Here is a 27,192-nt window from a genome sequence, read left to right on the forward strand (position 1 = left end):
ATATATATATATATATATATATATACACACACACACATACTATGGGGTGCCAAACAGGCAAATACTGTACATTGATTTTCTGAATATATAAAAGTTGGCATCAGAATATTAAAGTCAAAACTTGAATATATAAAGTCAGTGCTGGAATATATAAAGTCAAAACTTGAAAATATGAAGTCATTCCAGAATATATAAAGTCATCGCTGAAATATATAAAGTCAAAACCTGAATATATAAAGTCAGCGTTGGAATATATAAAGTCAGCGCTGGAATATATAAAGTCAAAACCTGAATATATAAAGTCAACGTCGGAATTTATAAAGACATTCCTGATTATATAAAGTCAACATCGGAGTATATAAACTCATTCCTGAATATATAAAGTCAAAGTCAAAATATATTGATTGAAACGACTCTGAACTGAACTAAGTTAACAAAAACATATTCAGAAAAATAAATTAAAAAAACACTGTTCGGTTAATGTTTTGAAAATGATGCATGTGCCCTGCCCAGGATTGGTTCCTGCCTTGCGCCCAGTATTGGCTGGGATTGGCTCCAGCAGACCCCCATGACCCTGTGGGTTAGGAAATGGATGGATATTCCAGCGCTGAGTTTATATATTCTGACGCTGACTTTATATATTTAAGTTTTGACTTTATATATTCCAGCGCTGACTTTATATATTCAAGTTTTGACTTTATATATTGTGAACTTGGCCCGGACACAGACAGGCGGACATGTTGTTTAAAACCACCACACGTTTATTAAACACAATATTTACAATAATAATAATGGTCACAAAGACCCAGTCCAATGGTCACACAGACCTTAATCACGTGCACAAACCCCAAATCCAAAGTCCTGGCCACAAATACCTTTCTTCGGGCCGCCTCCACTCTCATCTGCCTCGTCCTTCTTCCACCCGACTCTAGCCTCGAATGAATGGAGACGGCCCCTTTTATAGAGGACCCGGATGAGCCCCAGGTGTTCCCGGCAATCTTCTTCTGGCCACGCCCCAGTGTGGCGGAAGTGCCGGCTGTCCTCCCGGCTGCTCTCCGGCGCCGTCATAAATCTTCCCCCCAGCACTTCCTGGTGTGGCGGAAGTGCTGGGGTAACAGGTCCCCAAGGCTCTGGGGTGCCTCCTGGCGGTGACCACGGGCCCCTACAGGGAAAGGCTTCCATGCCCTTGACCCGTGGCCTCCAAAGCAACCCGGAAGGCAAACCCCACGTGATCCAGGCAGGGCTCTGACCCTCTTCCGGTCCCTCCTGGCGTCCCAGCCGGGTCATGGCCCCTGGCATCCCTGACAATATTCAGAAACAAGTTTTGACTTTATATATACTGACGCTGACTTTATATATTCAAGTTTTGACTTTATTCTGACAGTGACTTTATATAATCAAGTTTTGACTTTATATATTCGGGAATGACTTTATATATACAAGTTTTGACTTTATATAGTTAAATTTAGTCATCATTGCGTAACTTTTTCTTTACCATAGAAATTTAAAGACTAAATTCAACTTCCATTCCTACCAAAGATATTTCTGGGGACTAAATAGAACCTACTTATATCCAAATTCGAGCTATTGAGCTGTCGCCTGCCTGCCTGAATAAGTCACCCTCGCTTCGCTTACTTTTTTACCATTCATTTAATCATGGCTATTGGCTGAAAATTTATAAAATGGAAGGAGGATTACACTGAGTATGGCTTTACCAAAACAATTATTGATGGTGAATCGATTATTCATAAAGATTCAATTGGTGATCTGTTTTTCTGTGTTAATCTCATATTTTTTCATATTTCTTCTCAAACCAAGGGGGTGCGAGGGTAAAATGAATCGGGAAGCGCTGGTCAATGTAATCGGTGCACCAGCAAATCATGCATTGACAGAAGTTCCCCTTTGCTTGGAATTGAAAGTGTGATTAAATGCATTATTTTTTAACGCGTTATGGAGCACATGCATCAAAGGTTCTCAGCTGTGCTTGTGCTAAGAAAAGGTAACATTTTAAAAATAACGTAACACGATTGTCAATGTAACCTTTTGTAAGTAGTGCCTGGAGGATTCAGTGTGGAGAAACTCTAGAGACAGCGTGTGTATTAACTTGTGAATTTTTCTGTGAGTATTTGGTAGCAGTGTCACAAAGTCACTTCTGTAAGACTGCGTTAGCTGCGGAGCTCAGCTCAGAGCGAAATAAGGTGAATGGGATGGGAGATGATGATGTGACTCCCCCACCCGCCTTAACTGTCAATCCCCCGCAAACACAGTCTCTCAGAATTTGCATAAGCACAGTCCTTCACCTGCAATTTTAACTTAACTACAAAGTGATCAAAACTCTCGTTTATATCCTGCGTCCTCTCATTAAACTTGTATCCCGCATTACCCGTGGGCATGACAAACGCCAGCAGCAGCGTGTCTATGAACTTAATTTAAACTTTAGGTTTACACCGTGCTTTGTTTCCGAAGTAGCAGCACTCATGAATATGGTTGTATATGTCACTCGCTCGCTTCTTATTGTTTCGCTGCCTTCTCAATTATATAATGCATGTTTTCTTCAGCGCTTTTTGGAGCTCTTCCTGGTTTTCTACATACTGCATTGACAGTCAGTTGACGTGATTAAGTGGGAGGCGTGATGATGTCACATGAAACTCCGCCCCCCATGGCCATCGAGCTCAACTCCATTACATTATATGGAGAAAAATAGGTTCCAGTTATGACCATTACGCGTAGAATTTTGAAATGAAACCTGCCCAACTTTTGTAAGTAAGCTGTAAGGAATGAGCCTGCCAAATTTCAGCCTTCTACCTCTAGGGAAGTTGGAGAATTAGTGATGAGTCAGTGAGTAAGTGAGTCAGTCAGTCAGTGAGGGCTTTGAATAGTATAGATATGCATGACATACATACAACAGTTGAGTTACATTAGATTATTAGATGGTCTCCTTGGTATACTTTAACACTAGAATTAGCTGAGCCTACGAGAAAACTTGTAAATCCGGCTCACCTTAAATCCATTCGCACCTCTCTGTCAGCGTCTTTTGTCCTGTAAATGTGGCGATTAAGACAAGCAGCAAGCAGCCTGCTATTCCATCCCCCCACTGACTTAGAACGTGCACAAACTTCTCCCAGCTCATGCCTTATTTGATTATCTGGGAGTGAACAGCTGGAGTTTTAAAGTGGAAATAATAGATCATTATTAGGAACACATGCATTTCATGTGTGTTCCATTTCTACAGTAATCTGTGAAAATACATTGTTAAAACAGAAACTTTTTCATATTTTAGTAATAAATATTACAAAATGTAGGCATAAAGTATAGAATGTGTGAAGCCTGAAGTCCAAAGATCAAATAAACACTTTCACAAAAGGTTCAAGGACGATACAACCACTTCCGTGGCATAGCGGTAAGATTTGCTGACTTGAAATCAAGAGGCCACCGGATTGATCCCGACTGCCTCCTATATTTGCCGTTTTCAGTAGTGAGCTGCTCTTATTGTTAATATTATATAGTACACACATGCATTTGGTTTGTGCCTGTAACAGACCGTGTACATTTATAGTACTGTACTTGTAAAAGTTACCTTTTTATTTCACTTTTATTCTCTCACTCACAATCGCTATACATATTATCGCCCCTCCACCCAGGGATCTGACGGTGTTAGTTTTTATTTGAAACTGGGAATAACTGTAGATTTGAGTGGTGTTTTGAGGCAATGGAACTGGACATTCTCTGATCTGGAGGGATAAAAGCTGACACACAAACAGTGGTGAATCTGCCTTCTTTGAATCTCACCGTCACTTTATTTTTTTTTTATTCAGTTTTATTGAGTGTTCCTGCTCACCCATAATTAGTATGCACTTTAAAGTTTATGATGTCGATGTTGCATCTTTCTTTTCTTTTTCCATCGCCTTTTCTAGTAAGATGCGATGACGAAGTTCCTCTGCAATATGAGCAATGAACACTCTTCTTTTCACAGTGGCCCCCGTGCATGCCTTGCACAGTACATGTGCATTGATCCTGCTGCACTGAATAAGCTCACACCTTCTGGTGCACGATGTCGATGCAGCACGGAAAAAAAAAGAGACTTTGCATTGAGAACTCAAACTCTTGACAGCAAAAGAAACAGAACAACTAATTTTTAAATAATGACATCATTTCTATAAACAAAGAAGAGAGAGAAGGCTAATACGATCTTAGCTCAACAAATCCTCAAGCATGAAGTTCACAATGCAATGCCAGTAATTACCAACAGAGATGGAGATAAAATCATTGGCCATGTAAATATGATGCACACATTTAGAGACTACTATATAGGAAGTAAAAATATTAGGTTTGAATACACAATGGGCGGTCAGAAAATCGAGAGTACACCTTATGAGAAGGATTTAGGAGTCATAGTGGACTCAAAGCTATCAACTTCCCAACAGTGTTCAGAAGCCATTAAGAAGGCTAACAGAATGTTAGGTTATATAGCACGATGTGTGGAGTACAAGTCCAAGGTGGTTATGCTCAACCTTTATAATGCACTGGTGAGGCCTCATCTTGAGTACTGTGTGCAGTTTTGGTCTTCAGGCTACAAAAAGGACATAGCAGCACTAGAAAAGGTCCAGAGAAGAGCGACTAGGCTGATTCCAGGTCTACAGGGGTTGAATTATGAGGAAAGATTAGAAGAGCTGAGCCTTTACAGTTAAGGAAGATTAAGAGGTGACATGATTTAAGTGTTTAAAATTCTGAAGGGAATTAGTACAGTGGATCGAGACTTGTATTTTAAAATGAGTTCATCAAGAACACAGGGACACAGTTGGAAACTTGTTAAGGGTAAATTTCACACAGACATTAGGAAGTTTTTCTTTACACAAAAAACGATAGACACTTGGAATAAGCTACCAAGTAGTGTGGTAGACAGTAAGACGTTGGGGACTTTCAAAACACGACTTGATGTTTTCTTGAAGGAAACAAGTGGATAGGACCGGCGAGCTTTGTTGGGCTGAATGGCCTGTTCTCGTCTAGATTGTTCTAATAAGTCCTGGTATTCTACTTAGTTTAAAGAAGACAAGACACACCCTAAAGCTTTTTTGGATGCATTGCAGATACCACAACTACTGTAGATACTCTCAGTGCAGATAAATTGGATATACCTCACTCTCAGAATAACTAAATGCTCTAAACTCACTTCAGAGTGGGAAAGCAGCAGGCCCTGATGGCTACCCTGCAGAATTTTATAAAAAAAATTCAGTTAACTCCCATTTTATTAGCAACAATTACAGAAGTCAGAGACAATAAAATTCTACCTCAAACTTTTAGCTAAGTATTAGTTATCGCCTTTCCTAAGAAAAATGAGGATATTTTACAATGTGCCTCATACAGACCTATCTCACTTCTGAATAATGTTAATGTTATGTTAATATACTCTCCAAAATTCTAGCTAGAAGGATTGGGAAAGTGCTTCCTTTGGTGATATCCCAAGGTCAAACAAGATTTATTTAAGGGACACTTAGCTTCCTATCTTCAACGTCTGTTTAATGTAATATATTCACCCACAAAGTCTAACATCCCGGAAGTATTATTATCATTGGATGCAGAAAATGCATTTGATATGATTGAATGGGACTACCTTTTCACTACATTGGAGAAATTAGGGTTTGGTCTAAACATGTGCATGGATCAAACTACTGTATACCAGTCCATAAGCTTCAGCTTGTATTAACAACATTATTTCAGACTCCTTCAAAATAGAATGTGGTATTGGACAAGGATGCCCCCTGACATCACTGCTATTTTGCAGTGATTTTAGCCATGCACAGAATTCACTCTAGCTCCATATGCACAAAGCATACAATTATTCAACTTAAAATCTTTTATCAAGCACATCTGTGTCATTTAAAATTGTCCAAAATGTTTCCATGGCAAGATTCAACCTACAAATGTTGCAATCGAAATCCAGCCTCATTGGGCCATATGTTTTGGGCATGCACCAGAGTAACGTCATTCTGGACCAAAATCTTTAAATGCCTTTCAGACAGCCTTGGTGTCACAATCTCTCCTAATCTATTAACAGCTGTACTCTCGGATGGGCTTAAAGTGGACAAGGACAAACAAACTGTAGTTGCCTTTACTTCACTACTGGCCAGTAGATTTATCTTGTTCAACTGGAAGAATCATAATCCAGCGGTTTTAACTCTTCCGAGAGCTTTCCCCCAGCCCCTTCATAATGCGAGCAGCCTTACTATGAGCCACTGCAGCAGAGCTACTCCTGCGAAGAGCAGAAAAACTGTCATTTCGGAACTGTGTGAAGTTTTTTTTTAAGGCGGCTGGAGAGCCAATCTTGCCACCAACCCCCAAGTTTTCCCTGCAAGTTGGAGGACCATTTGCAGGGTGGATGCAGTTTAACGTCATACCTAGGAGTTACTTTGTGTTACTTAACTTGTACTATATTAAGTGATCACTTTGTTGATATTTTATTCTGTGGTTTGTCAATTTTTAAACTAAATACAGGGTACATAATGTTCTATTGATTACATATTGTGCAATATTTAAATGTTGCTCCTGAGTCAAAAGTCACAGCTTTGGTGATAATTGTTCTTTGTTTGATTGTTCTATGTTCTATGCTAATTTAAAAAAATTAATAAATACGTCATCCTTACATTAGAATATAAAACATTTCAAATTTTGATGGTATGTCATGTGGTAATGCTCCATCATATTTGAAATGTTTTTACAGAGTGAATATTGGACTGAATTTTGAATTTTACAAATAATATTGCAAATCATATCATTATCTTTTAGAAAAACCACAATTAGATATTTTCCCCAAATCATTCAGCCCTAATCTGAATGAACCCAAAGAACAATACAAATGAAACCTTTCACTATGTGATGGTAATAATTAATGCCACTCTCACACAGTGTTTTCTAAGTCTAAATTAGCTAGCCAAGTGTGAATTCTGATATATCCTGGATGAGATTCACTTCAATTTGTTTAGAACCATTATGAATATTTAATTTTTAGATCTTTGTCAGGCCATTTTTCAGACAATTTTTTTATGGGTTAACACTTTGGGAACAAATGTCCAAAGAGAACATAACTCAAAGGATCATTGAGGCTCACAAAATCCTTCATTACAACCAAGTAAACATACTTGGAGGTATGGGTATATTAAAACCAGATAAACAAGGTCCTTTGTAGGGTGGGCTTAGCTGCCCATATAGAAGAATAGGAGTAATAAATTGTTACACTCAGCTGTTATTACAATTTTACATTCTACCTTCTATGTGTTTAACATTTAGTTGCCTAGTGCTGAAACTGTAATTTTTTTTTTACTTATTTAATTAATCTCTTAGCTGCAGTGTGTCTCCTTTCACCTGGGCTTACTGAAGAGATGCCTTCCACTGCTGTCAGCTCACCTTCTTTCTTTCTTTCTTTCTCTTTCAAGTGCCATTGATTCCAGTGACTTTGTGAAGTTGTTTTAGTATGGTTTTGTGCATTGTTTTTGTAATAAGTTTTGATACTGTAGAAGTAAGCTTTCTTTCTTTCATTCCTTCTTTCTCTTTCAAGTGCCATTGATTTCAGTGACTTTGTGAAGTTGTTTTAGTATGGTTTTGTGCATTGTTTTTATAAGTCTCGATACTGTAGAAGTAAGCTTTCTTTCTTTCTTTCTTTCTTTCTTTCTTTCTTTCTTTCTTTCTTTCTTTCTTTCTTTCTTAGTTTCTGTGATTTTACCTGGGCTTAATGAAGAAAGGCTGCTTCAGGAACCTGTTACTGAATCTTCCGTTACAACTGCAAGCGGTATTTTTCTTCTCTCTCTTTTTGCTTGTTATTTGTTGTGTTTTCTGCTCTCCTTTAAATGTCATAAAGAAAACTGCAAACTTGTGTCAATCCACTTTCTTGTTTTTTGAAAACAGTACCATTTTTCTGTCTTTTGATAGTAAGAGAACAAAGATAAGTTACTTGTTCTTAAGGAAAAATGGGAATTCCACATGTAAAATTACTCAGAGGAATATAGATTCTCACTAAAGATTGAATAGAGATCTTAATCCTGCTATTTGCTTGTGTTCAGATGTTAAAAGGGAACTAAATACTCTTCAAGAAGAGGAAGATGATCTCACAAGTGGCCAGCGAATTAGCACAAAAAACAATACATTCAACTGTAAGTAACTGTAATATTTGCCTTATTTGTAGAGCTTTCAAGATGAATTGTAATGACAGTTACAGATTAAGTGATACTAGTTGTAATTATCTGGTGGTTTTCAGTTTTGCCTAAAAAACTTCTCATTTGTATTTTTCTACTGGCATGTTCTTGAACTTTAGAAATATCATGTGAAACAATATACTGTAATAGGCTTTTGGAAATAATTTATTGCTCTTTTTAACCCTCAATATGTCTGTATTATAAAGAAGGAATTATGATAAAACACCTGTGGAAAATTAAAAATATATATTTATATAAAGAAACCAATGTTTTCATTTTTTATTCTAGCAGTGCAAAAAAACAGAGATCAAACAAACGCATTGGAGAACAGTCTTCCACAAAGCCATCTAACGCACATATCAGACCAAGTTTCCAAAGCTGTACCTGTGGAAGACGTAAAGAAGCATCTCAGCCCCAAGACAGCAGCCCCTATTGTGCCTATAGTCACTGGGAAACCGCCCAGGCCTGATGTAGCATTGGGAAGAAACCCATTTGAGGATGAAGAGTTAGAGAAACACATTGATGGTCCAGCAACTGTGAAGCAATCTAGTGTATGTCAAGATAAGAAACGTGTAATGGATGTCCATCCTGTACAAGATAAATTTATTGGAGATTACAAGAACATCTGGTAAGTGTTGATAGGAACAGATATACACTTTGCTTACTCTGCTAAATTGCCATTGGTATTTTTTCAATATGATACACAGTTCCTCTTCACTTAATTACATAAGAACATGTAATTAATGCTTCTTTTTTCTTTATTATAGATATTTTATCTTCCCCCATCCCTGCAGTTTATTTGATAAAAATAGCAATAATAACAGTACAGCTGTAAAATTAACTTTTGTTAGATTTTCATTGCTTCTTAACAGTGTAATACTTTTTTTTAAGCACAACAGTGTGTAGAATGATTTGACACTCTATAATGACAATAGAAGCATCTGATGTTTGCTGTTTAAAAGGCACGCCTAATGAGAACAGTGTTGACATTCAATTCTTAATTTATATTATCTTATTTATATGTCAGTTTAGTTTGTATACATCATGATAGCTTAAACAACAATCTATAGCATTCTCTGTACTATGCAACCAGATTTTTTATCCTTAATGTTTTCAAGCAATAATCATTAACTTGTTACATTTAAATATACTGAATACAATTGAGTAGCATGTGTTTGTGGCCACTCTTATTTAAATTTAACTTTAATGTCAGCTGAGGTTTTGTATTGTCATATATATTCTTAGAGATGGATCATACACTGTTGGTATACTGTATCAGTTTTTGTAGTGTTGTTGCTTAACTAAGCTTCAATGGAATATATGCAGTGGTGGAATAGCTGAAGTTTGAATAACAAATTTGCATGAGCATATATTTTGTCTGCATCAAGGAAATTGTTTTAGGTTGCTTTAAACAGACTTTTAAATTCTATACTTACTTTGACAAACTATGGTTTACTGCAATTTTTACCATGATTTCCTATGGTTTAGCATGGAGAAGGTAACTGAAGTGGTACAGACATCCAAACCACAATCATCTTTTTCCACTGATGACACATCTATAGAGATGACTAAGGCAGAAAATGCCTTGGTCAGTCTGAATTCAGATCAGTCTTCAGTTCCTGATTTATCAAAAACTATACCATCTACTTTAAATCAAGAAATTGAGAGAGCTAAAAGAACAGAGGAAAAGCCATCTTCTACCGAAAACCCACTAAATGAAATTAAAGAAGAAAATTCTTTTGTGGATTCAGTGCAGGAGTCTTCTGTGCTCACATCTGATAATGAAAAACAAACCCAAAGAAAGCAGTATGTAGAAGAAAATTGTCACATAAATAAAGAGCCTGCCTCACCACCCACTGTGCCAATGATTGATTTGAGGAAAGGATCACCTGAAGATACTACTGATAGGCAGTCATGTGGCACCAGAGATCAGAAACAGGTAGAACTTTCACTTTTTATTCCAGAACCAGCCACTTCAGAGACAGCAGCTCTTGCAGATGGACCAGATACATCTGAGATTCCTGTAGTTAATGAAGCGGTAAATGAAAACGTAGACAAGATGCCAAACATTCCATCCCCTTCAAAGCTTACGAATGATGAGGCTGTCCAGAAATGCGACCTTGAGGAGGAAGAAAAGCCAGTCTTGCAAATGAATGAGACAGAGCCAAAACTTGATGAAGTTTCAGTAAACACTGCAGAGATTTCTCTACCTAATATACCAGAAGAGCAGAATGAAGTTGTCAGTAACCTGGCAAGCCTTATGATTGGAGATGGAAAGATTGTGCAGTCTTCTGTAACAACAAAAGACGCTGTGTCTAAAATGATCCTGTCTACGCAGAATTCACACCCAGTTCTAGAGTCAATAGATCAAGCTGGAGTAGAGAATTCTGATTATAATAAAGAAAATGAGGCGTCGGAGGCCCTCTCATTGCCAACACAAGACTTTTCCTTTTCAAACAAGAGTACTTCACTTCAAAATGAAGCTAATTCAGAACTGAAAAAGAGGAATCTTGGAATTCAGGAGCTACCACTGGTGGTAGAAGTAAAGGAGACAATGCACAAAGAAAAGGCTACAGAGGGCATTGGGTAAGTTTTAAAGAGAATGAGCTGCCCCAATCAGAGTTCTTTGCAGTGTTCTTTCCTTGTAGAAACTTGATTGATGCTTAGAGCATATCAAGATGAATGTGCATGGCTTGCTACAGTAAATTTTCTAACTTAATAGCTAGCATTTACCATGCTGTCTGATGCTTTATACATCTGGTACAACCAGGTAGCTTTTCATGTTGTAGTCTTCTTTTGACTCTTAAAAACATAGCCAAGGGTGCAACCTTCCTATTGTTAAGCAGTGCTGCTTATTTTTTGGCAGAACCTTATTTGCTTTTCTGCAATCTGTCCTTTACACAACCTACTTTATCATTGGCTCCTGTATTTGCCAGTATTTACGCCATTAACATGCTATTTTCTGCACTGACAAGATTTTTTAATGCTTTGTGATGATTTAACAGACTCCCATTATTTTTGTTTCTTTGCTGTCTTTCCATATTTGGTCTTCCATTCATGTTTATATGTTATGCATTTCAAGTGATATCTTTCTTCTACTACTTGTAGAAGATGTTGTTATGTTGCACATTTATTAAGATCTATTCTGAACTTTTGTAAATTGATTATTGTAGTAAGAAGATGTATATACCAGTGATTCAGGATTCATCTATACTTCACATAAATTCTTGGCCTAAGAAGCACAGATTACTAGAAACATAGATAAAATGTATGGTATTTGTAGGTGTGTAATTATTTATGGTATTATAAGTTTAATCTTTCAGAGTCTTCCCGATGGCTCACTTAAATTGTAGGTTATGCAAAACTGAGTTTGTAAAGCTTGCCTAACATAAATTATACCTTTGCTTCAACTTTTATGATGAGAATTTACTTGTGTAGTATGGCTGTGATGGTTATTTAAAACTCATCTACTAATTGTATAGGAGTGAAACATGTAGAAAATCATTATCTGTTGTACTTAGAATCATTCTGAAATTTTATTACAGTTGTTTTAGTTTTCCACAAATTTCAAGACATAGTGTGTGAGTGCCTTATTGCCATCATTTTGAATTTGTACACCTTACATTACTTTACAAATCTTTTTTGTCATGCTTTTCTGTACTTCAGCCTAGTTGGTTTATCCAACACTTTGCAGCAGTCTGTACCAGAAAATTACCCATTTGCACATTTATGTCGACCAGAGGAATCTGAAACCACAGAGTCAACCTCAGATATTGTTTGTTCTGATGTGCCTTTGGAAACCAAGAACAATTTAATTTCAGAAAGAAAAACACCTGATACAGTTGGGGAAATACTGCCCCTCGGCCCCGAAAAATATGCACTGAATACTGTGATAATTTCAGAGTCTCCTGATCTTCCTAAAAATTGTAACAATGAGACTGAGCTGAAAAAGGTTTCTGAAGTTCATAATAAATTGGAAGTAGAAGATACTTTACTGCAGAATGATGCTGATGAGCCTTACAAATCACAGGACCAAGCAAATATTTTGCCAGAGCAAATATGTAATATTTGTGATGAATCCAGAATCATATCGGAAAACGTAATGAAGAATGATATTGATCATTCTGAAAAACAATTACACGATCAGGTTCAAATAGCAAAGATCCTGGAGGTTTCTAATGAATTCCAAGTAGAACCAGATGCTTCACAGGAAAAGACCACTGGTCTATCTGATGAAGTCAAAATCCATTTAGAGGGAGCCCTGGAAACAACAAAAATGGATCATTTTCTAGATCAGATTACACAGGAAAAAGCTACAGAACCAGTAGTCAATATTCAACCTGTGGTCATATTAACACAGGCAACTGAAGTTGTCAGTGAATTCCTAGCTTTAACTGAGGAAGAATCAAAAACAGCCGTTGGTCTTTCAGATGAAGTGCAGCTTCAAAACTGGAGTACAATGCAGGAAACCACGGAAATATCTAATGAATTCCAAGTTCAGTCTTATTTTACATCAGAAGAAGTTGCTGGTCCTTCAAAAGATGTGCAGCCTCAAGATAACAGAGCAGAAACAACAAGTTGTTCTTCTGAAAATGTTCAACTATATCTCCATGATGAGATTACTCTGGAGAGAACAACTGATCTTTCCAAAGTGTTCCAGGAAGAAAGTGAAACAGAATTCCTCTCTGTACCAGAAAACATGTCCATGGATTGTCATAAAACGTCTGACAAGAAGACTGAAAGTCCACATGAAAGTGTATTGAAAGAGGGTCAGTTGCTAGATGTAGGTGAAATTATACATTTAGAAGATAGTGAAACTGAAAAAAAATGTGCATTGGAAAATGCAGATGGAAGAGATACTGCCATAACTACTCCTTCAGCAGTGTTGTCTGAAAATAAAAATGATTTAGAAGCCAACACAATAACAAAAAGTGAACTACTATACATTAAAATGCTACCATTTCCTGTTCCCATAGATGTTCAATTAAAAAGTAACCAAATAGACAAGAAAGCTAAATCTGAGTTAGGAAATATAGAAAGGGTGCAGGACATTTCAGAAAAATGTGTAACTAATTTGGAAGCATATAAAATAAAAATTGAAGATGACCCTAGGCAGCTCAAAGATCAGAACGTTCCTCCCACAACTCTCACTAGCTATTTTGACAATCCTGAGTCTATAATAAAATCAGAACTTGAACTTTCTGAAGAAGGACATTTACCCTCAGTTGAAGAAACATTATTAGACATGAAAAAAGAAGACAGGGTAGAAATAGAAATGCCAGTATCATGTGCTGGAGACTTAAGAGAACAAAATATTTTAGATAGTAGCAGAAGTAACATAACACATCATAAAGTAAGTGATGTAATAGATATAAAAATCAAAGAAGTCACACCCCAAGTAGCACACCAAACTGTTTTATCAAATGATGTTAAAGAAAGTAAAGGCATTTTAGAGGAATATGTTAATGAAAGTAAAGGTGTTTTAGTGAAAATTCCAGATATAGTTGAATCAGTCAGTTCCAATGAGTTAAAGGAAGATGCTGAAGGGAAGGAAGCTAACATACAACTCAAAGTGGGTGTAGAAGAAGGAGACATGTTCACTGTGTTTTCATGCACTATTGAGGAAACTGATCAGAGTCATGATGGCAGTAGTATATCTGAGGAAAAAAAGGAAATTGTGAGTCAAATGGAAACGAAGTTTGAATTTAAGGAAGCTGAAATGCAACAAGAAATCCAGGAAAGTAAAAAGGAAATGGTGACACAAGAAGCAGTTACAGAAAGCAAAAGTGTTACCAGTTTCATAAATGTGCACACTAGCTCAGAATCATTATCTGAGGTTACCGTTGCTTCATCCATGACTTTTATTTCAAAAATTGGAAATGAAAATAATAAAGAAGCTGTAAAGGAAAATATTCAGGAAAATGTGGAAGAAAGCAGCAGAATTGAAGGAATGGAGAATTTTTCTAAAGTGCAGTTTAGGAATGAGGAGAATAATGTGAATGTTTTGGCAGAAATTAACGCAGAGGAATTAGCTCTGAAAGATAAGATAGATAATCAGACAAATGGTGCAGATACAAGTAATGAGAAGCAAGTGTCAGAGCATGCTCAAATAACAGAGCAAATTCAAATAAGGATGGAATCTTTAGAAAATGTCAATGAAATGGTGGAAGACTACATGTCAAAAAATATATATCTGAGTGAAACAAGTTGTGAGTCAGACATTGATGCAAACAGGATGGGAATGCTTGAGGAAATTGAAAACGGAGATGTTTCAAGGGATGGTTCATTTAATAACGCATCCCACACACTAATTGGGCAAACAGATAAACTGGTTCTGGAAAAGTCCACTACATTGGGCAATGAAAAAGAAGAGCAAATTAGTCAGATAGAAAACAAATGGCAGCCTGAGTTAAAATCTGATGCTGATGTAGGTCAAGAAGCTGAAAAGGTGCATGGAGAGAATAGGCAATTGGATTTAGAAATGGCCAAGCTTGGGGAGAGGCCAGAACTGCATAATGTTACCAGTGAGAAGAGTCCTGAAAATGATTACAACAAAGTGCTACTCAAGCTTGGAGATGAGAAGAATAAAGATGAGGATTCTATAGCTTCCTCTGTCCTTAATGTGGAAACTAGAACAAATTTAAGAAAAATGGATGAAAGCCCTCTGTCAAGCCCAAGTGAGGTTAAGATAGAGGTGGAGAAGCAGGCAGAGGAGGCACCAGTATTCAAAGAGGAGGGAGCTAAGGGAAAAGTAAAATTTGGGTAAGTGTTAAAGGGAAATCAACGACAGTCATGCATAGTGATGTACAGCATGTCTCTAAATGTTGCATTTTAAAGCTTATCCTATAAAGTGCATGGCTTTCCCTTCATTTTTGTTGAGAAATTAGTGCATATCTTTGTCCTTCCTAGTGCTTTGTGTGTCTATATATTTTGTAGTTGTTTATGGCCCAACAATTCTGTAACAATTTTTTCTTTGTCATTATTTTCTTCTGTGTTCCCCAAATCAATTCATTCATGTCATTCAATTCATTACATATTTCTGCAGTAAATATTAGACTATCTCCCCTGATCTTTTAGGAAAAAGGTGCACAATTCTAGTCCTCAAAATTATTACCCTGCTGAGTTGACAAGCAGATTTAAATCTCATTTTGTATTCCTCCTAGTGACACAGGACACACTATTGCACTCATATAACACCTCTGCCCCATGTCTAAGTTTCAGACTGTGGTGTCTTCAGTGATGAGTCTCCAGGTTTTCTCTTTGGCCCTAAAGAATTCCTCCGTGTAATCTGGTTTAATTGCACAAGTGCATGGTGTCATTTGTTATCTGTGAAATTCCCTGTTGTTGACTGCCGCTAACTGTGTGTTTATGCACCCTGCAGTGGACCTGGCTGTGTCTCGGGTTGATTTCCTTCTTTTCATCCTTTCGTACCAGGTTAGAGATGTAATCTGTGCATATAGTTGCATATAGTCTACTATTTTCTTTCAGAGTTTAAAAAATTATAATGATGGCTCTCATTGATTAAAATGAAAATTTTCAACACCTTTTCTCTTTTCTCATACCTAAAACCCAACAGGTCCTAGGTTTAGTGGATCACTATGCTTTTTCCACTACTATTATATTTGGATAACCTCTCTGAATCAGAAACATGGTAGATTTTGCATTGGTTCATTTTATTTTACATTTACAGTATATTCACATGCAGTAGAGGTTATATTGTTGATACTTTGGTTGACATTTAAATTTATCGTAATTTTGGTGCTGCCATTTTGCTGAGTGTAATTCTAATGAGCATTGCTATATTCTCTGCTGTTTTCTTCACTTTGTTGTTGATGGCAACGACACCCATTGCTAATCACATAGGTGGACAAGGAAATACATGATGTCATTATGGTATCAAGTTGGGGAGCATGCACTGGTACAGCGCGTTGCTGCACCCACCACACAATGAAACAGTTTTGGGATCCTGGGTGGCAATCCATCTGGCAGACTTCGCGGTTCAGTCCCCCCAAGAAATTACCATCTATCTGTCACAGCCAGGTGTTACGGGGCCATCCCCTTGGTCTGGTCTAGCTGCTCAGTTCCTCAACAATGAGGATCCTGTGAGCTTGATCACCCTCGCGCCACATAGCTGTAGTGCCGTAACTGACGCTCCCTGACAATGCAGGTAATATGCCTCATTCAGGACTCCGTGAAAAACTGCTTGTTTGACGCAAGGTACCCAAGAATTCTCCAAAGCGACACACTACTGAAGGAGTCTAGTCTTTGTCTCAAGTCACTGGTTAGCGTCCATGTCTTGCAACCACATAGCAAAACAGAAAGCACCAGGACTCTAAGACTTGGACCTTCGTCCTTTTGCAGAGATATCTGGAGCACCACACACCCCTTTCCAGCGACCTCATGACCCCTATGCTCTCCCAGTTCATCTACTGACTTCATAGGAAGAATCACCAGAGATATGAATGTCTCTGCCGAGGTAAGTAAACCTCTCAATAAGGTCAACATTCTCTCCGCAGACAGACATACTGCCAATAGCTGTGCCCAAGAGGTCATTAAAGGCCTGGTTCTTGTTTTTTATCCAGGACACTTGCAAGCCCAGACACTCAGACTCCTTATTCGGTCTCTTGAGAGCTCTGATCAGAGCCTCCATTGACTCATCTAAAATCACAGCATCTCCAGCAAAGTCAAGATCAGTGAATCTTTCTTCACCAACAGATGCCACACAGCCACTGGCCCTCGTGACCAAAACCCAGTCCATGCAAGCACTGAACAGAATAGGAGCAAAAACACAACCCTCACTAACCCTAGAATCAACTGGGAAAATGCAGAGTTTCTGTCTCCACTCATCTCAGAACTCACAGTACCAGTGTGCAGGCCGGTCATGATATCCAGCAACTTTGAGGGGATCCTGCAAAGTCTCAAGATGTCCCACAGGGCAGCTTTACAGTCAAATGTTTTACAAAAATCGACAAAGGCTGTAATGAAACTCTACTGATACTGTATTTGCATTTGTGCTCCATGAGAACCCTCAGTTCTAGGATGTGGTCAATAGTAGACTTCTTAGGTGTAAAACCAGACTGCTCCAGTTGCTGGTAGGTGAGCAGGTGATCATGGATCATTTTGAGTATGACCCTAGCAAGGACCTTACCCGGTACCAAGAGAGGTATTCCCCTGTAGTTGCCATAATCCAGGCCATCACCCATCCCTTTCCAGATAGGGACAAGTCCTGTCTTCCAGTCAGTTGGGATGATGTCTCCCAAATGGAAGCAAAGATTACTTTCTATGCAAGGAGGACAGCCTTACCACTAACCTGGAGAAGTTCAGCCCAGAAACAACAGATCCGTGCAGCCTTCCCTACCCTCAGTTGGTTCACCACCTGTGCAATCTCAATGAAACTGGGTGGTTCACATCTAATTGGAATACCAACCTCAAGAACTGTGGGCCCAGAGATGTTAAAACATTCTAATCAGAGGATCAGCTTTTAACAGCTGCTCATATTGGTGACTGATAATACCCCTTAAATAATGTCTTCCATTGATTTGCTTGTGGGCTCTATGGATTCAGCATCCTTTGTTTGAGCCACATAGCCTATAGAGTTGTCACATTTACCGTAAATCTCTGGGTTTTCCTCCAGGTACTTATAAGCTCAAACTCTTAACTGACTTTTGGACTGTTCCAACAACCAGATGATTATCATCTATTATAGGTTACTGTAGATGAAAACTGTTAAATGATATTTGTGGTACTACAGACACAAAATGATCCTATGAAAAGACATGCAGCTAACAACCTTTCCAAGAAGCTAATAGACATGGGTACTAACAGGCAAAGTGTTTGCACATGTTAATGATAATACAAGAAACATTGTGGCTACTAATCCATATTCCACTTAAACATTGCATGTTGTAGTTCATGATGATTTTAACATCAGCCTTACCTATTGTGAGAGGCTGCCTGAGTATAGTTAAGAAATTAATGCTGTTAGAGAAGGATACTGGCTGGCATTTAGCAGGATGTGTGTGCAACTGACTCCCAAGCATTAAACAATACATACAATTCATTTCAGTAGTGTAATAAGACAATTCACAACACCTTTTCATTAAATGTGAAAATACTTACACTAATACTCAAAAAGTTAATGGAAAATATACTTTTTATTTTATGCATCTGAGTCTCATTCAATGGTTACCAGGTATTAATTGTTCAAAGTGGGTAGACTATAGATAATAAAATGTTATCATAATTTGAATCCTAATTTGTCATTTACTATTTTTAATTTTAAAATTAAATTAAGTTTGTAAGTTAAATTTTTATTTTGCAGAAACCCTGAAATATTTATTGAAAAATAGTAGACTTTTAAATTTTAACATGGGAAGTTTTAGATTCACTTCCAGTGGAAACCACAAATCTTATTTAGGAAGGTAATAAAGGTAAGGAATTTAATCGCAATTGGCTGATTTATTCGAAAAATGCTTGCCACTGCCATTCAGACAGGCACTCACATTAACAGCATACAGAAGATGATAAAATCTCATTAAATTTCTTTCTTCTATACAATATACACTATAGAAAAAGTAAAAAAAATACATTGATGTATTACTCAAGACTGCATCAGTGTGGTAGAACCTGGTTTGGTACAGTAGGTAAATTCAGAAGGTTCAGTGCTACCTATATACAGTATATTTAAGTAGAAGATCATGGGTTCACATGTATCATAGGCTCATCTCACATATAAAGATATGCTGTGGCTGTTGGCATACTTATTAATTCTGCAGAATTTAACATATTCTAGTTTAAACTGTTAAATCAGAAATGAATGCAGTGGCCTTAGGACCTGACTTGTGCACCTCTAGAAAAGTATTTTTGTGAAGGGGAGCTTGCTAGGTTCTAGTATTACTAAGCATTAAACAGTTTTTCTTTGCTCATAAAGACTTGTAGTACTTTTTAACATTGTGTCATAATATACAATTTCTACAGTGCTGTCAGCTGTTCTTAAGCATGTCAGTGACTTTGCTTCAGTGCATGATACCCTTATTGGAAGTGAGCCTGAATAAATCTTTGTCACATTTAATTCAATTATCAGTTCAGAAATACAAGCATTTAAATTTCACTGAAGTGACACTTTAGGTACAGAAAATTGTTAAATCTATTTGAGGGACTTGTTTTCCCTATAACGGACTAAATTATTCATGTTACAGAGTAATTGGAACAGGACTGCAAAATTGATTATTAGAAGCTAATAATGCAAGTTTTTGTTATTTCATGTTTTCCGCTTTTTGTGTGTATTCATCTGATCTGTAACAAGTTATACAGTATAACTTGAATGCAAGGTTTTCATAGGTGTTTTACTTTTTTTATTGGGTTTCCCAAAAATGCTTGTTGTTGGTGCTGGTGAAAGGTCAAAATTGTACTTGCCAAAAGCTTTCTTATAATAGCTATGGTAACTTGGTGGTGGTTATTTCTTAGGACACATAAGCTCTGCTGTTTTCAGCATTTGCATGATGATTAACAATTTTGCACGCAAAAGAACTTTATTAATAAATTCAAACAAGTGACAGCATTATCTATCATGTTACTCCAGCTTACAAGAAATCTAATTCTTTTAATTTTCTCTAATTACTTTAAGCTAATTTTTCTTTAAGCTTTAAGTTTGCCTTGCATCCAAAAGATGTTATATTAATTGGAAATTCAAAATTGGATTGGTTTGAGTGAATAGGATATGTGCATGGTTGTGCACTGCAGTGCGCTGACATCTCATCCAGTTTTGGGTTTTGTCCTGCTTCTAATTTTGCTGAGAAGGACCCTGCAACCCCAAAAATGGATTGTAAGTGTTTATAAAGGATGGACAAATAGAAACAGGTTACATACTTCTTATAAATTAACAGTGAAACTGATTTTTCAAACATACATAATTCCCCTTATATACACAGACACATACACACACACACATATATATATATATATATATATATATATATATATATATATATAAAATGTCTGTGTATATATGTCTCTGTATATAAAGGGAATTTAAAAAATGTATTCTCATTTTCATATAGTCACCATTTCATATGGTGAGCAGTACCATTTACAATATTTAACAATATGACATCCATTATTGCTTAATTACTTATATGCAAACCTGTTTTAATTAATTTATTGAACATTTTTGACAAACCTTTGTTTTAGGTTGTTGCTATATGGATATATATATATATTGTTTACGTACAGTATATACTTACACATATCTATCTATCTATCTATCTATCTATCTATCTATCTATCTATCTATCTGTCTATCTAAATATACTGTATATAATTAAGCACAACCCAAAAACATGGTTTAAATGTGTTTTGTTAAATGTTCAATTGTACCAGCAGGTTTGTTTCCCTAATCAAGGAAGGTATGTACTGTATATATGTTTTTGATATCACAACTGTCTAGTAGATATTGACTTACAGTTTTCTTCATATGTACAACATAAAGCCTACTAAAAGTCTTTGTCAGTCTGTCTCATCTACTACTTTACAAAGATATCCATGCTTATTAAAAATGAGGAAAAAAAGAGGAAAACAGACTACTGACAGTAGTGTGTATTATGATTATCTTGCTGCAATAGACATTATATAACCAGTTCATATGCCTAAGTCTTGACATAAATGAAAATGTATATTAGTGCAAAAGAATAATGTTTTAGTCTTGATAATTTTTTTCATCTTCCAGAAAATAGCAGTAGAATTCCTCCAAATTATTCCTTGAGGCCTATTTAAGTAGTGCAAGAACTTTATTAGGTGTTGACAAGTGGCACAATCATTAACTTCTAATCATCATCATCATCGCTCGGCTGCTCATGCAATTATCACTATGTGATGGCGCTTGTGCAAGCGAGAACGATCTTCCGCCACGCAACCCGGTCCTGGGCCGCCTTTTCGATCTCTGTCACAGTCATTCTCTCATTGCAGATAGAATGAGAGATGTACTGGGCATATGTGAGCACAGGCCTTCCACGTCTGGCCTTGCCTAGTTGTACTGGCGGGACGTACAATGCGTATTTCCTGATTAGTTCATCTGGTGGACGACGAAGCATGTGGCCCACCCATTTCAGTTGACGCTGTAGGACTGTAGTTGATAGTGGTTGTTGTTTGACGAGACAGGTATGTGATCGATTCGCTTGATGTTGAGGATTACTCGATAGCAGTTGGTTGCAAAACTATCGAGAGTGTTTTTGAGCTGGTTTGTTATGATCCAAGTTTCGCTGCCGTATAGGAGTATGCTTAGACAGGAGGCTTTAAACAGGCGCACTTTGAGGCGTATGGAGAATGTTGTTGGCTTGCCAGATGCTTTTTAATTTCCAAAAGGCGCCCCATGCTTGTCCTTTACGCTACCATCGAATGGAGATATTTGAAATCGCTCACTATTTCGATGTACTCGTTATTAAGAACAAGTGGAAGTTGAGAGCCGAAATCAGCATTTACTATCATCTGTTTGGTCTTCTCGGCATTGATTTCTAAGCCAACTACTTGCCCTTCATTGCTGACGCGTTCAAGTTGTTGTTGGGCTTTTTCGCGACTGCCTTCAAGTAGTCCGATATCATCGGCAAAATCCAAATCGTTGATTTTCTGTTCGGGGTGCCTCGAACTTAGGCGAGGATGAGTAACAAAACCATAGTCTCCTGCTGACTTACACATGACGAAATTGATGACGATAATGAAAATGAAAGGGGCCAAAATGTCGCCTTGGAGTACTCCAGTTCTAGTAGTAAACTCACTTGAGAGGTGATTGTCAACAAGCACTTTGCTGGTTGAATTAACATAGAGAGTTTGAATTGCGTTGACTACTTTCTCTGGGATGCCATAGTGACAAAGAATTGCAAACATAAATGTTCATTTAATCGAATCAAAAGCTTTTCTAAAGTCGACGAAAGTCGCAAAGAGCGGAAGATTCTTGCTAGCTGCACCTTCGAATAGGCGGCGGAGGATATGGATTTGTTGAGTGCAACTGCGCCCGTTGCGAAAACCAGCTTGATTGGGACGTAATAGAGTGTCGACTACAGATTGAATTCGATTGAGTAGCATAATGTTGTACACTTTGGCTGTGATTGACATTAATGATATGCCTCTATAGTTTGTCATAAGTTGTAGGTTGCCTTTTTTAGGTATAGGAACTATGATGTTAGTAGTCCATTGCTTCGGCGCTGTGCTGTTTTCGTAAACATATCGGCAAATCATGAGTAGCTTTGTACAAATGAAATCGCCACCTTCTTTAAGAACTTCAGGTGAGAACACATAGTCAATACCAGGGGATTTGTGCTCCTTCAGTTGGTCAACAGCAGCATCAAATTCAGCCCGCGAAAAGTTGTTGGTCTTGATCGGGAGGTCCCTGGCAGCTGGACTTGCGAATGTGTCGGTGGCTGAGGAGAGCTTTCCATTTAGAAGATTCTCGAAGTACTTGGTCCATTCTTCGAGTAGTTCACCTTGAGAGCTAGGCATTGATCCATCTAGCTTTTTGACAATTGCGTGCTTCTTTTCTCCTTTGCCACTAAGTTTGTTTACAATCTCCCAGGTTCTCCGGAGCTTGTTTGTTTTTGCAGCGAGTTCGAGTTCTTCAAGTTGTTTGTTTAGGTGGGCAGTTGAGTCTGACTGATACGAATCTGAGACTTTATCGGCTAACTCCCTCCACTGTTTTCGAGTAGCACTAGATCTATTTTGGTTGAAATTGTTCTTGGCCTTATCTCATTCATCCAAGAGGTTCAGTGTTGTTGTGCTCACCCAGTCAGGGCCCATCCTCTTGCGTTTTACTCCTAGAACTTCGCTGCATGTCGTCTCGACTGCTTTCTCAAGATAGTCATATGTTGATTGAATGCTGGTAGGCTTGCCTTCTTCCTCCAGTGCACTGAACCGGTTTTGGAGCTCTAGTTTTTGAGTACCTCAACGTTGTACTTCCGGCGGATAATTGGAGCTTTATGGGTCGTTCGAAAGCTGATCTTGATGTGCGCAGTTACAATTCTGTGATCTGAATCAACATCGACGGTGTTATATGCTCGGCAATTTCTTAGTGAATTTAGCCATTTGCTGCTTATGAGTATGTGGTCGAGTTGTGCGTAAGGTTCATCCAGCTGGTGGTTTGGATGCTGCCAAGTCCAAAGTCTACTTTGGCGGTGTGGAAAGCGTGAATTGGCTGGGCGTAGACTGTGGCTCTCGCACAGTTCAATTAGACGATGGCCATTGTCGTTCGTGATCTCGTGGAACGTGTGTCGACCGACGATACTTGGGTTGGTCTTGTGGCTATCTTTGCCTAGTCTGGCATTGAAATCGCCGAGTACAAGGACGACATTGTGAGGTGGAATTTGGTTTAGAGTTGTTTGCAATTCGGTATAAAATTCGTTCTTTTCAGCCTCTTTCTTGTTCATCTCTTTTGCGTTGCTCTCGCTGCAATTTGTTGGGGCATAGATCGCGATTATGGTGACTTTAGGGTTGCCGTTCAGGTGAACAACGACTATGCAATCTCAAACTTTTTGGGCACTGGCTATGGTCGAAGCTATACTCGGCTCTAGTAGAACACCAACTCCTCCTGTGCCCTGAGTTGTTGCTGATGAGAATACTTTTAGCCATTTCCTTTCGTTGGTCCATTCAAATTTGAGGTCATCGTCAAAGATCTGTCGGTGTTCCTGAATAGCGAGAGCTTTGATGTTGAATTTCTCGCAGCCGGATATTAGTTGGTGTTCTTTACTGGGTTTCTTGAGTGTTCGGACGTTCAGGGTGGCTATTCTGAATTCTTTGCGATGTTGATAGTATTTTGGTGGCGTTGAATCTTGTGTGTGGTCAGGCATCAAGGTTCTTGCGATTTGCCCTGATTCCATCATGAGTGCAGAGCACGTCCGCGACACTTAATCTTTCCGGCGATGCAAGCGATTGGATGCGTTCCGCGTATTTTTGTTCTTGTCTAGAATCTGCTACTATTTTACGGGCCGGGTGATTACCCCTAGTCAAACACTCCTCTTTTACATGGGCTTGAGACCGTTTACTGCCAAACTCCCCCGGGATGAATGCCCAGTGTAATAACGCTCAGCGGCAATAACTTCTAATAATTGCAAATAAATGTTTCTTTTCTATATACTGTAAAATAAAAACCATTAGGTTATTCAGTAAATCTAATACACAAAACATAATTTCAGTTCTGGTCACCTGCATTTTGTAAGGAAATACAAATATGGTAGTTCAGTAGTTTTTTTCCTTTTAGTGCATTCTTTGTTGAGGTTGTTTAAGAACAGTGTAGCTCTCATTGGGAAATATGAAAAACATAAAATTAATGTACTTTATCTAATGTTTTTGTTTTTATTTTGTGTATATTATTTCTTTCAAATTAATATAAAAAGAACACTTTATTATATATTTCTTGTATACAAAACTTCAAAAGTGGCAGACAAATTCTCAAGATACAGCTATTAATCTCTTAACATGGGTTATTTTGTTTTGCTTGGAAGAAAATAGGAATTAATCAGAATCTAATAATCTTATGCTTCACATATTAAATAATTCCTGTAAATATATTTAAATACTTTCAACATGTTTTATATTTTATAGGCCAGTTTTTACAGTGATATTTTAATGTTTGTATTGTGCCCTAATGAATCCTTTTATTTGTAATATCAATCTTACATCTTTAGTTGCTCAAGATATGTTAAGCTTATTTTACATTTAACAAACTGAAGTAAACTTAGTGTAGTTCAAATGTTTTTCTCAGCACATGTCATATGCTGAACTTTTAATTCCTTCTTTTTTGTGTGGCTGTCTAGTTATCAAGATGAAAAGACTAAGGAAGAAACACCTATTGCTGCCCCTCGCATCAAGAAAAGATTAAGTGTTGCTTTGTCAGAAGACAGTTCACCACCACAATCAGCTCCACAATCTCAAGTAGGAACACCTGATATCAAAAGGACTCCTGCGAAGAGCACAGAACCTCCTAAAGATACCCTTGTATCCAGGCCCAGTGAGCACTATCCTCCACATGGTGTACGTTCCACTGTGCCTCCCACATCCAGTCAGATTTTACCTCCAATAAGGACAAAAAAGAAAAAGTTGCTTTCACCAATCAAAACTATAGATATTACCCCTGAGAAGAGCGTAAGCAAACAGAAACCAGAAGCACTTGAGAAACAAGAGCAAAGTCCCCAGTCTGAGGTATTAATTGAAGAATTTATGTACTTACTGTCTTTGCATCACTACTGTCTCCCAAATAGTATAATTTCAGTATTCAGAAATTTGATTATTGCCTCTGTGGCTGTCTTATTTTTAATAATATATTTATTAGCTTTAAATTCAAGTGGATAGGTACTATACAGTATAACATTTTCTCAAATAAATCAGAAAAGCCTATCAAAACCCATGTACTGTATTTGTTTGTTACACTGCCATTGTAGAAATGGTTGTGGCAGAGCAGTAGATGAAATTTTGAACAACTTTTGTCATTTGCAGATAATGTTTGCATATAGTGAAATGGTCAGGTAGAGAAACGAAAAATGAAGTTAATAAGTTAATTGAAGTAGAACCGTAATAGTAATTTAAAACTTTGAAATTTCACCATGCAAGTACAGTATTTGGTAAAGAATCTACCGCCTGCTGCTAGAAGTTGAGCTTATTCAGTTACTTGGTATTTATGTTATCATCAAGTTCTAAAAATGATTATAGAGATATGGCATAGGCCTCTCTCTTACAAAAAAGAATGATGAGGACAAGCTGATGATTAAATTCTGATTCTTGCACCAATCAAAAGTGAGTGTTGAGAGTAAGGAACCATTTGTTTGGAAAATGCAAACTACAGAGAGTAGTTCAACCTTGTTTCAAGTAGATGAGCTTTATTACTTTCAGTAAAATTGGATTGACTGAATAATTGGAAGAGAACCATTTCCTTTTGAAACCTTGGTTTAAAAGTGATAATATAAACTGATTCAGGTTATACAGTGCTGAGTCTGGCTTAGTCATGTTTAATCAACATGCTTCCTCTTAGAAATGTATAAATATTGTAGCACACAATTCAATTCACATTTGTAGAAATGGATTACTTCAACTAAATAAACAGCTACTACCACTTGGGATTTTAGATGAAAGTAACACCTAACTTAAATGTATTTCTTCATATAAGAATAAATTTATTAATGCTGATGTGAAACCATAACCTTTATATTTTATTTTTGTCTATGCACAGTCTTCAAGCCCACTGCCAAGCCCAGGCCTTGTTAGTTCAAGCCAGTCTTTATTGGAATGGTGTCAAGAAGTGACAAAAGGATACCGGGCAGTGCGAATTACTAATTTCACCACATCTTGGCGCAACGGCTTGGCGTTTTGTGCAATTCTGCACCATTTCCACCCAGAGAAAATGTAGGTTTTTTTTCTGTCTCTGACCCAGTTTCTGAAATATTAACATTAATCTTAACTTTGAGCCTGTTTCTGTACCTAATTGTTGACTGTGTTATGGTAAACTTAAAAGTCCTGTTCCAGCTAACCTGTTTTTGCACTGGAGTAGTACTACTAATTGTCAAATGTATAATATACAGTAGCAGTAAACAATGTTGATTTCTTACTGTAATATTTAAATATGCTTACATTTTTCTGATATTTTTTCTTTAATTCAGATAAATGAACAAAACTGTTTCTTTTGGGCAAAATGTCATTTTTTCCCAAGTGAATTATCACTTTCTGTTTTGTTTCTTTTACAGAGACTATGATTCCTTAGATTCTTATGACATTAAAAATAATAATAAAAAGGTAAGTGATTTTTGTATGCTTACATATTGTAGTAAGCTCTTGTTAACTTGCAGTTATCTTTTATTCTGTAAACAGGTTTTAAGAATAACATTGTAAAATTTCAAGTTAAATGATTTTTCCAACCATGTATTGTAATCATAACTGAAAAATATCATAGCAACTAACCTCATTAAGAGTGACAAGGAAAGCCTGCACCCTACAGAAATGCCTGGAATATTCAAGTTGTGCAGGCACTCAAAAA

General features: G+C 37.3%; 1 protein-coding gene across 8 annotated transcripts in view; it reads left to right on the forward strand.

The window, feature by feature from the left end:
* ehbp1l1b (EH domain binding protein 1-like 1b) overlaps nt 1–27,192 on the forward strand; it is a 125,457-nt gene that overhangs the window by 75,960 nt on the left and 22,305 nt on the right. For 5 of the 8 annotated variants that reach the window (XM_039769021.1, XM_039769024.1, XM_039769025.1 and 2 more), the window contains 8 exons: nt 7,703–7,783; nt 8,055–8,144; nt 8,475–8,814; nt 9,675–10,772; nt 11,853–14,948; nt 24,983–25,367; nt 26,392–26,564; nt 26,903–26,951. In XM_039769021.1, the coding sequence (XP_039624955.1) occupies nt 7,703–7,783; nt 8,055–8,144; nt 8,475–8,814; nt 9,675–10,772; nt 11,853–14,948; nt 24,983–25,367; nt 26,392–26,564; nt 26,903–26,951 (5,312 nt within the window). The remainder of the gene's footprint in view (nt 1–7,702; nt 7,784–8,054; nt 8,145–8,474; nt 8,815–9,674; nt 10,773–11,852; nt 14,949–24,982; nt 25,368–26,391; nt 26,565–26,902; nt 26,952–27,192) is intronic. The other 3 variants (XM_039769023.1, XM_039769028.1, XM_039769022.1) reach the window with 2 other exon arrangements.

This window comes from Polypterus senegalus, chromosome 11 (assembly GCF_016835505.1).
Source record: "Polypterus senegalus isolate Bchr_013 chromosome 11, ASM1683550v1, whole genome shotgun sequence".
Lineage (NCBI taxonomy): Eukaryota > Metazoa > Chordata > Cladistia > Polypteriformes > Polypteridae > Polypterus > Polypterus senegalus.